The 15,350-nt window shown below is 43.7% G+C and overlaps 1 protein-coding gene across 1 annotated transcript; it reads right to left on the bottom strand.

Annotated features, from left to right (window-relative positions):
• Positions 1-14,639: 14,639 nt before the first annotated feature.
• On the bottom strand, positions 14,640-15,058 carry SPRR4 (small proline rich protein 4). Its single transcript, XM_063103600.1, has one exon. The coding sequence runs from the start codon at positions 15,056-15,058 to the stop codon at positions 14,831-14,833; it is 228 nt and encodes a 75-aa protein (XP_062959670.1). The 3' UTR covers positions 14,640-14,830.
• Between the last annotated feature and the right edge of the window lie 292 nt (positions 15,059-15,350).

The following is a 15,350-nucleotide window of genomic DNA, read 5'->3' as shown; positions in this document are numbered from 1 at the left end:
GTCTGGTGGGGAGGCAATGGCCAGCTGGCTTTTATAGCACAAATGAGCCCTGCCTGGAGGAAAGGGGACCGCCCTGGCCCGCTCTGTGTGCATTCCTTGCCTGTAACACATGAATCACCCCGCTGCCCTCAATCACCCATTGGCTCAGCTTTTGGGTGATGAAATGACCCGCCTGATATTTTTGGCAGTGGCTGTCTGACAATGATGTCACCTGGGTCTGATTCTCATTGTCACCCTCCCCCTCAGACCCAGGTGTGGGGCTTATGTTGGGTAAGGGGTGAGCAACAGGCTTCCTGGAGGGTTTAATGAGTAAATCCTGGATGGAGAGCTGAGTCCTTTTGCAGCCTTGCCACCTCTCTTTTTCATTCAGATGGTTGTTCCTCATGTCCTTTGGGATAGAATACTTTCAGGCATAGAACAGGTGGGAAAGGGAAGGATGAGAGAGGAGCTGGGGTGGGCACTAGTTGTCTGCCTTAGTCAAGGTGGGAGCTAGAGATAATGGAACTGACTGATTATGGACGCCTCATCTGGGGAACCTGCCTTTTTTCTCACAACTCCACTGAACTACACACATTCAGAATAATGCACTTATCACCCTCATCCTGACCCCTCCCTGATTGGCTGCCAGCCTGGGCAAGCCTGCTTTGCCCTCACCAACCACACCTTTACCTCTTTCTCACTTCAGAGACTTTCAAGAGCTAATCCGTCTTCTGGGATAAACTTTTCCCTCCACTCCACTCGGCCATCTGGCTGTGGCCCTTTCCTCATTCCTAACCCAACTGTATGAGACTGCCCCCCACCTGAAGACCTGGAAGCCTTTACTAATGACCTTCACCCCAAGCCCATCCATGGAGTCCTCAGCGCTGACCCTCCCCACCTCCTGCCCACTTCCAACTCCAGCCACAACATCTAGAGATCCTGCTGGATGCAACGTTTTCCTCCTGTCTCTGGCTCTGTACCTCCTGGGAACTTCCTGGGGGTCAGATCTGTGCCTGTTCAAACCAACAGTGTTCCCATTTCCTCATTCATTCAGAAAATATGAATGGAGTACCTGACATATATCAGTCATGTCTGTCACTCTAGAGTCTGTCTGAGGATGAAGCCCACTTTCTCCCCTGTGAACTGGAAACATCCCAGAGTGAGAGACACAGCACATTCCTGAGCCACTGAGTTTGGTGGATCTCAGTATTTTTTGGTGTACCTGGATCTTAGTATTTAAAATGGCTCTGGGGATAAACAGTAGGTGTTTCTAGCTGTTCTAAAAATAGGAGGGGCAGACATTAGTATAGGTGGAAATAAGGGACTGATTTGGTTTATCATCAGCCAGTAGACCGGGGTCTTGAGTGAGGAAGGGAAAGGCCAAAAGGCTAACATGTCTGTTTTGAACCAGTTTTACTGCCACCCTGGAGGAGGTCTCAAGATGGCACAGTGACAGGGCCTAGGTACCACAACCAGTGAGGACATTGGGGATAGTAGTGGATAATCAGCCTCTGAGGACCTGACCATGCATGCCCTGAAGATGCTCTTTGCAAGGGACTTGTCTTTTCTGGATACATAAAAACAGGGGTTCCCTGAATCCTTACACCAGCAATTTCCTCTGATCAATGTAACATGAAACTGAGGTCATTCATTCAGAGTTGCACACAAAACACAATCTGTTACTAGGTGTGGCCTATGGAAAATCCAAATCACCCTTAAATCTCAGGTGTGCGAATAGTTCCTCCTCTTCATCTCACCCCTCCCCTCCCCAAACACATACCTAAATATTTGTGGAACACCTGCTGGCTGCACAGCTGGGTCACCTCCCATGAACCTGAGTCCAGGATCTGCCTCCCACTGTGTCCTAATAGCCACTGGTCCATATCCGTCTCCATCCTCACATGCTACCTTGTGTGTAGAAGCCGCTTGTGATCGGCAATTATAGACTCACTGACTGACTGACTGACTGACTGACTGACTGAGTGAATAAATAAATGAATGAGTGAATGGCATTATCTGCAAAGAGAAGCTCAGCGACTGCATTGAGAGCTGCTGAGAAGCTCCTCGTGAGAGAAACATTCCCTTGTGATGGGGTTTTTGGGACTAGCTGGGAAGAGGCATGGGGGTCAACAAAGGACAGGTGACTTTCCGCTGCCTTCCCCACTCACCCACGTCATTGTCACCCAATTTAACGACCTGCCTTGCTCTGGGCTGCTGCCAGTGCCACCACCACACTTGCGCTCCAAGCCCCTGTCTTAGCCTTACTCTAGCTCTGCTCCAGGAGGAACCTGCTACTGTGTCTGCTGGGATTCTCAGCCCTGGAGCAACCTGCTGCCTCTTGCCTGTCCTCTGGTGCCACCCAGTTTGTCCCAGGCCCTGGATGGGCTGAAGCAGCTCTGAAGCTGGGGTACTCTCATGCCCTCCCTGGGCTTGAGTCCTGGATGCAGAGGAGTTTCTCTCACCGAGAGTCTGCCCCGGCTGGGCTCTCCTACCTGCCTCACCCTGTGCTTCCTTCACCCCACCCGAGGCTGCTCTGGCTCCAGACGTGGGAACTTTCCCTTCACCCCTGACATTGTTCTTCCTGTTTATTTATATGAAGCTCAGTGGCTTGTGTTAAGGCTCTTTTTCCCCTTAGAAGAAGCTGTTTCTTTACCATCAGGGTTGGGCTAGCTGGTGAATCAAGTCCTACAAACTCTCACATAAAGAGATAGGGAAACCGGGTGGCTTCTGATAGTAAGTACATCTTCCAGGACTCCTCAGCCTTGCAAGGGAGCCCCTACTTAGGACACAGGAAGCTGCTGCTCTTCTCATGTCAAAAACTGGCTTCCTTTGCTCCCAGCTTCTGGATGCTCCATTGACTCTGAGCACTGCCTCTGGTTTGTCACTCATTGACAGAGCAGGGAAGATCGATGGCCCTAAGCCCCGTGTGGATGACTTCCTCCTTCCCATATCCCCAGGGCCCAGACCTTGCAAAGAAGTTCATGCAGAATTCAAATTCCTGTCCTTTTCCCATAGGGGCACATATTTAAAGCACGATAACATGTAGAAACCTGTAGTATTAAGTGAGTTTTTACCTTCCCCCTTCTCCTGATTGCCTTGAGAAGCTAGGGTGACCAGAGTGTCAGCTGCTCAACTCAGGCCATGATGATTAAAGAAAAGTCTCCGTAACACATAGGGTGCCCCATCTGAGAAAGAGCAGGAAAAAGAGGAAGAAACATCAGACCCCGAAGCTTGCAAACATGGTGCTGAATGGAGAGAGGACATGAAATCATAGAGCAGAGCCTCCACCCAGTCCCTCATCCCACAGACAGGAAGAGACAGGTGGGTTGGGGAGGGGCTCATTCCAGGCTTCACAGCTTAACAGCCGAATCACCAGAACCTGGGTGCCTGATTCCCTCTATGCTCCACTATCTGCCTAAGAGCAGAGTGTGCCCCTCACCCTCTCTTTTCCCAGTCCCTGAAGGAATGAATAGAAACCTAAACTTGGCTTCTCTTGCTTGAGGGGGATAGAAAAGAAAGGATACAGGCTTAGTGCCTGGCCCACTTGTTTCAAAGCCTTTTTAGCTGGATAACCTTGAGCAGGTTTCATACCTTTCTGCACTCGAGTTCCTCATCTTTAAAAGGAAAACTTTATATTCTACTTCACAAGATTGCTGTGAAGATTAAATGAAATGATGCTTCAAACGCATTCAGGATAAGTGGGCTAAACATGTCCTGCATAATAATTCTTGCTAATTTGTCTCCTTCTTTCCTCTCCTTCCACTTGAATCAGATGAAACTTCATCCTGTTGACTGTGGTTTCTGGTTTTTCTCCTCACTGTGTGTGTGTGTGTGTGTGTGTGTGTGTGTGTATGTGTGTGTGTGTGTGTGTGTGAGAGAGAGAGAGAGAGAGAGAGAGAGAGGGCCCAAGGGCAGCGAGTCATTCTTCAGGGTAACGACATGCTTGGCTTTTGTTATTGCTTTATCTCCCCTCATTTGTTCCATCTAACATTCACATTTACATGTTTGCCAAATTATACCTTGAGTTATTATTTTTTTTATTGAAACATAATTGATTGTACATATCTGTGGGATACAGCATTGAATATCTGTGTGCAATATGTGATGTTCAAATCAGGATAATTGCTGTATTTACCAGTACACAATGTTTTCATTTTTTGTGGCCCTTTACCAGTGTCTCGCTAACCCTCTCCTCCTCCCGCTTTCCCTCCTCTGGTGGCCTCAGTTCTGTTCTCTCCTTCAGAAAATTCAAGGAATTCTTGTTTGTAATTGCTGTGTCGTTCTTTCTTTCTTTTTAAAATTTATTTATTGTTTTAGATCGCACTTATCAGTGAAGACATGGTATTTCTCTTTATGTACCTGGCTTATTTAACTTAACATACTTTTCTCTAAGCTCATCCATGTTGCTGCGAATGGCAGTATTTCATTCTTTTTTATGACAGAGTAGTATTCCATTGTGTACATACACCACGTTTTCCCTATATCTCGAGTTGCTGAACAGTGGTGATGATCGCACAGTCCATGCTTTATGGGTTGGGGCACAGGAGGTGGCTAAAGTTATTGATGATTGTGCAGCTACTTTGGCATGCTCTAGGTAAGGAAACTGAGGCAGAAAAATGTTAAGTAACTCTCCCAAGAGGTCATCAAGGTCTGATGTTCCTTAACAACTGTGCTATATTGCTTCCTAACACTAGTGGGACTTTCCATAAGCTAGAGGGCTACTTGTAGAAGAGACACCGACTGGGTCCCGATGTTCTCATATGTCTGATCACTTGCCTATCGTCCACTCAAGATTTCTCTGGGTGTGGATGATCAAAAGACACAGGCATACACGTTTTTAAATTGAGGGTATTTGAATCTGGGATGGCTTAGACTGATGTGTTCTCCCTCTGATCACGCATTGTTCCTTGGATTGTTGAGGAGGGCAGAGGAACAAGCACAAGGCTAAAATTTTTCTACAGAGAATCCAAAACCCTATTGGAGGCGACTGCACTTTGTAAAGTTGTGGTCCTGTCTCTTGTTTGTTCAGCTATGCTTGCTTCGTCCCTGATCCACCTCTGAAAGCAAGCTTCTCCAGAGTGTAGAGTGGCCTCTACAGGTCGCAGGTTTGGAAACATAAAGTCCTGGATTCGAATACTGGCTCTGCTCCCTACTAGCTGTGTGTGATATTGGAAAAGTTTCTTAATAATTATAGCTACCATTTGATTAGCTCCTACGAAGTGTTTGATTTTGTTCTAGTCAATGGACACTAATCTTCTCAATAGCAGTGGCAGGAGCAGATCATCAGACTTATTCTATAAATGTGGAAGCTGAAGCACAAAGAATAAATCATTTGCCTAAATTTATGTAGCAAACAGGTGGCAGGGCCAAAAGGAAAATGCACCACCGTGACTCTGAGGCTGTTATGAATCCCAATCTTTCTCTCCTGTAATATTTTCTTTCAGAGCTGTTGTTAAATGAGATTACATATGCAAAACAACTACTATAGCAACTAGAACATAGTAGATGGATAATAGGTATCAAGTGCATTTCTTCTCCTTAGGGTCTGAACTCTATTATTAGAAACTCATCTCCAGTGACTCAGAAAATTCCATCATTTTCTTCATTTTGTAACAGTCAATCAGTCATTCATTTAACACATGCTTTCTGAATGACAGTCAAATGTCAAGCACGATGTTCCAGCTTCACGAAGTTGGCAGGGAAATTGGCAGCATTCCATGAGCTTCTGGGACCCAATCCCCATCAGTGAGAAGTGGTTCCCCAACTGACCTAAGCATAAGAATCGCTTGAGATGCTTGCTAACAATTTAGCTACATTTTCACCCTCATGAAACAGAAAAGCTGGGGAATGGGCCTGGAGATCTGTATTTCTAAAATGTGCAACAGGTAGTTTTTAATGATCAAACCAGTTGGGAAACACTAGAGTCTAAACACAAAGGCTTTTCTACCTTGATTGCAATGGACATCATCTGGTATCTTAAAAAAATATATCCATATCTAGGCTCTATTTCAGAATTTTATTTAATCAGTTGATTTTTTTAGGTCCCCAGATAAAACCAGGGTTGAAAATCAATGTCTAACAGAATAGCTCAATGTCTAGTACCTGAATCCAACCAGATAATCCCAGTCCTATGAACTCCTCCAGGTGGAAGGAGGTGCAGGTGGGTGATAAGATTCCTCGGCATATATTGATGTTGATACAACTAGATGCTGATGAATGTGGGTGTTTGGCCTGAGGACATTGGGAGCCTTGGGAAGTAATTAAGTCTCATCCAAGGAAGGCTAGGTACTTCTACATGACATGGAACCTCACCTTCCCTCCAGGGAGTCATCAAAGGACAGGCTCAGGCTGGCTTGGCAAGGCTGGTTCTGGAGCCAGTAGCCTGGAGCCAGGAGATGATTCTGTGTCACCTTCCTGGACACCATCATGTACATGGTATGAAGACTTTTTGGTCGGTTAAAGGCTCAGACTCCCTACCTCCAAGGAGCTTCTGGTAGGCTCAAATTATAACTGTGTAGTCCCAAAATACTAAGTATGGCTTTCTGCTGTTGAAGAGTAAAAACTTTTCCTCTACCCTCTTAGGTTCAATGACGGGGCCTGCAAATTTCACTGACAAAAGACACATTAATAGGAGAAAAGGGTCACAATTTTTATTGTTGTGAATACTTCAATATGCACAGGAGCCTCACAGAAAAGAAGTGAAAACTCAAAGAAGTGGTTAGACTCAGGAGCTTATATACCCTTCTTAACAATGAAAGAGGGTATGGGCTTCAAAGATGATAAATTGTGGGAAAGTGACTAGGAAATATGCGAGGGAACTAATGGCAGTTAAAGAAAGGTTATTTTACTAAGGTTTGTTTATGCAGACTCATCAGTGCCAGCTCTCCATCGCCAATGATAAGGAGAGAATCTCCTCACTGTGTTCAAAAGAGGGAGGAAGTTTAGCCACCTCATACAGGAAAATTATGCCCTGCTTTTAGACAGATAAGGGGAAGGCAGAGGACTCTTTGCATCTGTCGATTCCTAACTGCCTTCAGCTTAAAATAATCTTTATGCCAAAGTGGAACATTTTGGGGTGGCATATCATGATCTTCACTGCCCTTCCCTTTCCCCTACCCATTTATATAATTCAAGACATATCTTTATTTTTCAGAATCACCCAAAGCTCATCGTTGTCACTTCTTTTTAGATTTTTTGGTTATCATAGTCTGAAATTATTCATAGAATCTGACCATTCATTTAGTTTTTTTCATTCTCTCATTTTCTGGGCTTTGCTTATGCCCCAAGCACATGTACTTTGCTTATTAGGAAATCACCAGGTCCACCCTCATAAGGGAGGAGAGGATGGAGTAGGAAACAGGACCCATGAAATGAAAAAGCCCCAAAGAATTCATGCATCCACCTAATATTAGGTCAGAAAGAAGGCATCCAACCCAATCTCTCATTTTACGGATAAAGCACTGAGGTTAAAAAATGCTTAGGGTCACATACAGTAGCAGAGTCAGAACTAGAATCTATGTGTCCACTTTCCCAGTCCAGAGCTATTCTCAGGCTTGGAAACAGGTAAAAATACATATTAGCATAGATTCCTGAGCCAGAGTACAAAGACTCCCATGTGGCCACCTTCTTGACAGAGGAGTATCCTTAGCTACTGCTTTGGCTGTTACCCTCCCCCGTTGTAAATGCATACTTTTTTTTTTTTTTTGTCTTTTTCGTGACCGGCACTCAGCCAGTGAGTGCACCTGTCATTCCTATATAGGATCCGAACCCGCAGCGGGAGCATCGCCGCGCTCCCAGCTGCTGCACTCTCCCGAGTGCGCCACGGGCTCGGCCCCCCCCGTTGTAAATGATAATAAGATCAATCATTTAGTGAGTATCCAGCCACTTTCTAGATATTATCAATTCTTAAAAAAATGCTGCAAATAATTACTATTAAACCATTACAGCTTTTCACATACGAGAAAGCTAAGGCTTAGGATCTAAGAGACTAATCACACAGCTAGGAAATGGAGAGGCTGGGATTGAGCTCTGTTCACTATGACTACAGAGCCCCTGCACCTTTTGCAAAAGGAAAACTAGTGTCATCACAACTCCAGTACAGATGTCCGGGCCTGAACACTTCGCCTCTGAGGGGCTCCTGGCCAGAAGAGGAGGTAGCAGGGAATTTAAGCCACTTGAGTTTGTGACGGATGGATCTGGGGAGGTATTGTTCTGTTTCTGGGGTGGAGAGAATTTTCTGGGCAAGTGGAATGGTGAGAAGGAGGGACAGTGGGAGAAGAGTGTGGTGAGCTCTCCCTCCCCTACTGCAGTATTTAGAGGCTTTGCAAATACTCTTTCCTTTCCTCAGAAGAACAGAAATGTTTTAGTTTCATTGACAAGTTGTGAATGGGATTTGAAGATACAACGGGGTAGGAAATTGGAGAAGTATACACAGGAATAGTGAGAAAAAAATGTCTTAAATCAATCAGGATGGAAATACTGCTTAACTACTTTTTAAATTTATATAACCTTTAAAAAAATAGAAATAGATATTACGTAGAAAAATGCATACAGTTCAATGAATTTTCAAAAAACGACTACATCTGTCTAACTAGCTCCCAGATAGAGACACCACTTTACCGGTTCTCTGTAGAGCTCACTTTCCAGTCATTCTGACTTTATATAAATGGAATCATACAATATGTGCTTTTAACGTCTGCTTTCTTTCTCTATTAGATTCATCCATGTTATGTAGTATAGTTGTCTGATCTCATTGTTTTGTGATATCTCATTAAGTGAATATACTCCAATTAATTCATCTATTCTACTGTTAATGGCTATTTGGGATATTTTTAATTGGGATTATTATAAGCACTGCTACTATAAACATCTTTGTACATGTGTATTAGCAATCATATGTACACATTTCTATTCTGTATACGCTGAAGAGTGAAATTGCTGGGATGGGGTTTTATATGCTCAATTTTAGAAAATCCTGTCCAATGGTTGCCCAATTTACACTACCACCAGCAGATTATGAGAATTTCTATTTATGCATATCTTCACCAACACCTGATATTTTCTGTCTTTTTTTATTGGTTATGAATATTCATGAGATACAAAGCTGATTGTCACCCCTCGTGCCTATGATGTGGGGGCCAGATTCATACTGGCTGTATACCCACTACCACAAATTGCATTTATACCCGGTGTCCCCCAACCAATTATCCCCAACCCCCCTCCTCCTCCCCACTTCCTCCCCACTCCATTTTGTAGCCCATAGAATGTTCTCTCCCTCTGCAAGTCCAATGCACTACTGTGGTCTTTCTTTCCTTCCTTCTTTCTCTCTTAGCTCCCACATATGAGTGAGTACATATGGCATATATCCCTCTGTGCTTTGCTTATTTTACTCAGCATGAGTTTCTCCAGACTCATCCATGTTGTTGCAAATGGGAGTATTTCATTCTTTATTATGGCAGAGTAGCATTCCATGGTGTATATATACCACAGTTTCCTTATCCAATCATCCATCGATGGACATTTAGGTTGGTTCCATGTCTTGGCTATTGTAAACAGAGCTGCGATGAACATGGTAGTGCAGGTGTCCCTTCGACATCATGATTTCCATTCCTCTGGGTATATATCCAGAAGTGGGATTGCTGGATTGTATGGAAGATGTATCTATAGTTGTTTGAGAAACCTCCATACTGTTTTCCACAGTGGTTGTACTTATTTACAGTCCCACCAACAGTGTAAGAGTGTTCCCTTCTCCCCATACCCTCACCAGCATTTGTTATTCACTGTCTTTTTGATTACAGCCAGTCTAACTGGAGTGAGGTGGTATCTCAATGTAGTTTTAATTTGCATTTCCCTGATGACTAGTGGTGTTGAGCCTTTTTTCATGTATCTGTTGGCCATTTGTATGTGTTCCTTTGAAAAATATCTATTCAGCTCCTTTGCCCATTTTTAAATTGGGTTATTTATTTATTTATTTATTTACTATATAATTGTTTGAGTTCCTTGTATATTATGGATATTAATCCCTTGTTGGATGCATAGTTAGCAAAAATTTTTTCCCACTCTGTAGGTTGTCATTTCACTCTGTTGATTGTTTTCTTTGCTGTGCTGAAGCTTTTTAGTTTGATACAGTCCCATTTGTTTATTTTTTCTTTTGCTGCTTGTGCTTTCAGGCTCCTGTTCATAAAGTCTGTGCCCAGACCTAGTTGCTGAAGTGTTTCACCTATATTTTCCCTTAGTAATTTTACAGTTTGGGGTCTTATACTTAAGTCTTTAATCCATTTCGAGTTGATTTTAGTGTATGGTGAGAGATGCATATCTAGTTTCATTCTTCTGCATATGGACATCCAGTTTTCCCAGCACCAATTGTTGAAGAGGCAATCTTTTCCCCAATGTAGATTTTTGTTGCCTTTGTCCAATATCAGATGAGTATAAACCTGTTAGTAAATATGTTGGATTGTGTAGTGGTATACTTTTTCATTCTAATTTGTATATCTTAGGCCAATTTAATTGACAGATCTGCAAAATAGAGTTTTCCAATAAATGAACATGGCACATCTCTTCATGTGTTAGTTTTTTTCAGTTTCCCTCAATAATATTTTATATTTTTAGTATAAATGTCATATATTTTCATTAAATTTATTAAAGGTAATTGATGCTATTTTAATGGTATCTCTACTTTTATTGAGGTAAACTAACAAAGGAAAAATTCACAAACCTTAAGTACACTCAGTGTATTTTTTTTTGATACATGTGCACCCATGTAACCACCGTCCACAAGACTGTGAACTTTTCCAGACTCCCAGAAAGCTCCACCATGTCCCCACCCAGTCAGTACTCTCCCTGACGATGACTACTACTTTGACTTCTATCCAATAGGTTAGATTTTCCCCTGGCCTTAGAGTTTTTAACTCTCTGCTATACAGATGCTCCTTATGCTGGGGTTACCTCCCGATAAACTCATTATAAGTCAAAAAATCTTTTAGTTGAACCATCATAACTCAGAGACTGTAGGTATTCCCCGGAGCTTCTCTTCCAGCAGGTTGCAAACTCCATTCCTTGTCTCATAAACCTACTAAAAACTACACTCTGCTTTTCAGAGACTTTCTGCTTAGGTTTTAGTACACTGACCTGAAATTCCAGAATTCATTAAGTTTTCTGGGTGAAAAATCAGCCACTTGCTTAAAGCCCCCCAAAGCATCCATAAACTCTGTTTCTTTGTTTCCAGCAAGGGTGCTCTATAGTGCAAAGCTCGGGTTTTCGGGTTTTTATTTTTCTGCTTATACGCGGAATCCACAAATTATCCCATGGTAAAAAAAATTTTTCATCTCACCTCTCTAAGACTCTCCTCTCTCTGGAGTCTTAGAGCCCCCAGGTGAGTGTGGATAATGTGCAAGGTTGGTCTAGGAATACACTAGACTGCTAGTTTGCCACAAGCTATCCTATTCCACTCAGTTCTTTCTTCCATACTTTTGAAAAGCCAGTCATTGTGCGTCTTGGGATAGTGAGGTCAATATGACCCCTATACTTTGAGGGTCATAATTTAATAGGGTAATTAAGCACATAAAAGTGAATTATAATATAAAAATAGTTATGTGCTCGATTTATTAAATAATTATATTAATAATAAAAATATGTGCAAAGTGTTATGAGAGTTTATGGGAGATATCTGTGATTTTTTACTGTGTTAAAAGAGGCTCCATGAAAACATTGAACAAAACTTTTAAGACTAAGAGGATCCCCTAGACAGAAAAAGGGAAAATTGATATTCTAGCAGAAGGAATAGATAAACCAAAACACAAAGACATCAAAATTGAATGGTATATTTGGAGAAAAATGAATTATTTGTTGCTGGATTGTGGTGTGTTTGGGGTCTTGCAGAGGAATTTTGGAATAGTCCAAGAGGTCTTCTGTTTTTGGTTTTTCTAATCCCAAATTATTTTATTCCTTCTTGATGAAAGTTACAACTAAAGATCAGACTTTCTTTTTATTGTGGTAAAATGTACATAACATAAAGTGAAAGAAAGTGAGCCGAAACGCCGGGTACCGATCAAGCTTTATGAAAAGAAGAAAATCTGCCGGGCTGCACTCAAAACGGAGGGCAGCACCAGGCGTGGGGGTGGGAGGCTCGTACGGACAGTAGGGAGCCAAGGGCTGGCGGAAGCAGTCAAGGGGGGGCGTGGCCAGGGAGGGGCATCGCACACATGCGGAAGCAGAAGGGTTTCTGTTTCGCAAAAGTCATGAGGCTTCTTGTAAAGGGAAGGGGCGAGGGGTTGGGGGCCCTTTTGTGCTTGGCCTTGCCTAAAATGGCACTGATTATGTTCAAGATCTCTCATGGAGTTTGTCATTTTTAGCATTTTTAAACATACTATTTCATGGAACTAACTACATTCACAATGCTGTGTGACCTGTAGAGTACATGGAAGTTACGGGAGATCTCTTAAGTTATCGCTTTGGTCAATGAAGAAGTTGAAGCAAATGATGCATAGTGTCCTTTGTGTTTTGACATTACCTTAGTTTATGTGAAAGGGAGCCAGTAATAAAATCACCCCTCACCGCATATACGGATGAGGTTATTTAATTATTTATCTATTATGAATATTCATGAGATACAAGGCTGATTGTCACCCCCTGTGACCATGATGGGAGGGCCGGATTCGTACGGGCAGCATACCCATTACCACAAATTGCTTTTGTACCCCATGTCCCCCACCCAATTATCCCCACCTTCCTTCCCCCTCCCCACTTCCTCCCCACTCCACTTTGTAGCCCAAAGAATGTTCTCTCCCTCTGCAAGACCAATGCACTACTGTGGTCTTTCTTTCCTTCCTTTCATTTGTGAATTTCTGAAGGGTGGAATTACACAGAAGCGTTTCTCTATGAAGGTAAATGGGTCCTCACATATTCACAGAGAGATGGGGCTTTGTCCTGGCACTGGTGTGGGAGGCATGGGTATCTTCCCCCTCCCCATGGAGTTAATCACCTGAGCGCCGACAACAGCAGAAGGGTGTCTTTTTGCAATCACTCCCATCTGGACAATTAGCTGAAGACAATGCAAATCCACCCACCCTGGAAGTCCGTGGGAGGACTTGCCAGGGCTTTCCTGGGAGCTGTGGAAATGACATCTAAAAACAGTGTGACCTAGAGACTGGCTGGGGCTTGGATGGAAGGAAGCCAGGAAGGGGACTGCTGAGATGCATCAGCCTTTCCACCTGACAGAGGGAAGCTACTTCAGGACACAGGGACTGGAGCTCAGATAGGCTTTCACATACCTCTTAGGGTTAGAAACATTCACTTCTCAATCTATGTTGTTTTTACGATATTTGACTTTCCTGGTTAATGTCTATTCTTACTAAGTTTTAAGTAATTACTACGTGGAAATATCAGCCATAGATGGTGATTTTGAGGGGAAATGGAGAAGATGGTTATTAATTCCTTTTCAGGCCACTGTGTTAAACGAGGAAGCAATTTATAATACCGATGTTGCCAATAGTGGCAACTGAAATTCAGTGAGTAAATCCAAAAAGAATAAAGCTCAAGGGGAGAAAACTGGCTGTGTGGGGAGCTGCTCCTTCCCACCCAGGGTCTGTCATTCAAAGACTCATCTCTTTTTGTATCTGGGAGGTTTGCTGCTTCTTTCTCATACAGGAAGCCAGTCTCACAGAGGGTTAGGAAGGTAAGGGAGCCAGCTGTAAAAAAGGATTTCTTTCACAAGCTGGACAAAGTCGACTACCTGACACAACCAAAACCTGTGTATTTTGTACAAACTCTCTGTACCTGGTTATCCTGGAACAACCTTTCTCTGTATAAGAAAACAACCTTCACCTCTAAGGGGTAGACAGAGACTCAGGGTGGATTGTTTTGGGATAGCTCTGCAAAACCAGCATGGCAGAGTGGAAGACTGGGCTCATAACAGAACTTGTGAAATACTAGACAAGTGGGTGACAGCGCATGAGTGAGTGTGAGTTAGTGAGTCGATTGATGAACAATACGCAAGCAGAAATACATGAGAAGCAATTTGCACGTTTGTAGACGTGTTCTGTAGTACTCGAGTGACTTATGTATGTTTTGTCTGCTTTTTCAGAATGACAGCTTCCAAGAGGCAAAAACCACATTTGTTAGGTGGGCTGGGCTTCTAATGTTGGAGGTAAACTCTTCCTCTCTTGTGACCTTCCCTAGGGATTAGTTAAGCAAGAGTGTCTCAGACTCTTGCTAACTAGTCCCTGGGCTTGTTCTACCCCCTCCTTTACTGAGATGTGTCAGGATCTGACCTTCCTTCACCAGTACTTACAGAGAGTGACTCTCTGACTCCTGGGCACATGTGTACTCGCACACTCACTTCCCCAAAATATTCCCTTCGGATCAATGAATGGATCACAGAATGGGGCTGGGAGTGGGGAGGGGCAATCACTCCAGGAAGACGACAAATTTATCACATGAAGCACAAATTTATTAGCAAAGGAAATAGGACAGAGCCTAAAGAGAGGGGTGTTGGGGAAAGGAATGAGGCAGAAGCTGTGCACCAGTCTTTGGTGTCACGACTTATCAGAGTGGAACCTTAGAAGAAGCCCAGATGCTTTCCTTGTATGGGAAATGGATAGGGCCACAGAGTGGCCAAGCTGGAGGCTGAGAGTATGAGGTCTCTCTCATGCCCTCCTGGGAGAGTGTTAGGGTGGGATATAGAAGAAGCCTTGGAGAAAGGGTGATGAGGGGTTCAGTGGGAAGAAATCCTCACAACGCTTCATTGGGACCTGGGTAAGAGGAGGTGGGAGAGGAGAGCAGAGGGAGAGGAGCAGGAAGGAGAGCTCCATCTGGTAGCATGAATGGTGGATAGGTGGTAATCCCCAGTCCATCCTTATTTCTGTTTGCTCTTGGGGGCTTGCTGGGCTGAGGGGCACTTCTGCTGGGCTGGCATGGCTGTGCCCTTGGGTGGGCATTGCTTCTTGGCCTGGGAAGCACATGGATCCTTGGTTTGGGATGCACACATGTCTTGACATTTGACAGGGGGTGGCTGGCAGGGCTGCTTCACCTGCTGCTGCTGAACCTTCTGGGGTGGGCACTGCTGCTGCTGCTGAGAAGACATTGCTCCAGGAACAGGTGAGCCTGAAGGAAGCCCAGGCAGGGACACCATGAGAAAGCCTCCCTCATCTCTCCTCCCTTCCGACTCCAAGAGGAGTGCTTTCTTCCAACAGCCAAGAACATGTTAAGTGATTAATAGCTTCACATTGAGCAATGGATTGATTCACACACACCCATTGTAATCCTCCTCTCTCCCTTTCTTCCTTCTTCTGTGCTGTTCTGATTTCCTGTCTTCCTTCATCCTCCCATGAACTCCTGACTTAAATAAATACATAATTTCTCAGTCTTACCCGGAA

This window comes from Cynocephalus volans, chromosome 8 (genome assembly GCF_027409185.1).
Source record: "Cynocephalus volans isolate mCynVol1 chromosome 8, mCynVol1.pri, whole genome shotgun sequence".
Classification (NCBI taxonomy): domain Eukaryota; kingdom Metazoa; phylum Chordata; class Mammalia; order Dermoptera; family Cynocephalidae; genus Cynocephalus; species Cynocephalus volans.
Note: the sequence above shows the minus strand (reverse complement) of the source record. Positions and strands in the feature narration are given on the sequence as shown.

What these genes read in the sequence shown, in the direction of transcription:
- SPRR4 (XM_063103600.1), bottom strand. Translation starts at nt 15,058, where the DNA reads ATGTCTTCTCAGCAGCAGCAGCAGTGCCCACCCCAGAAGGTTCAGCAG.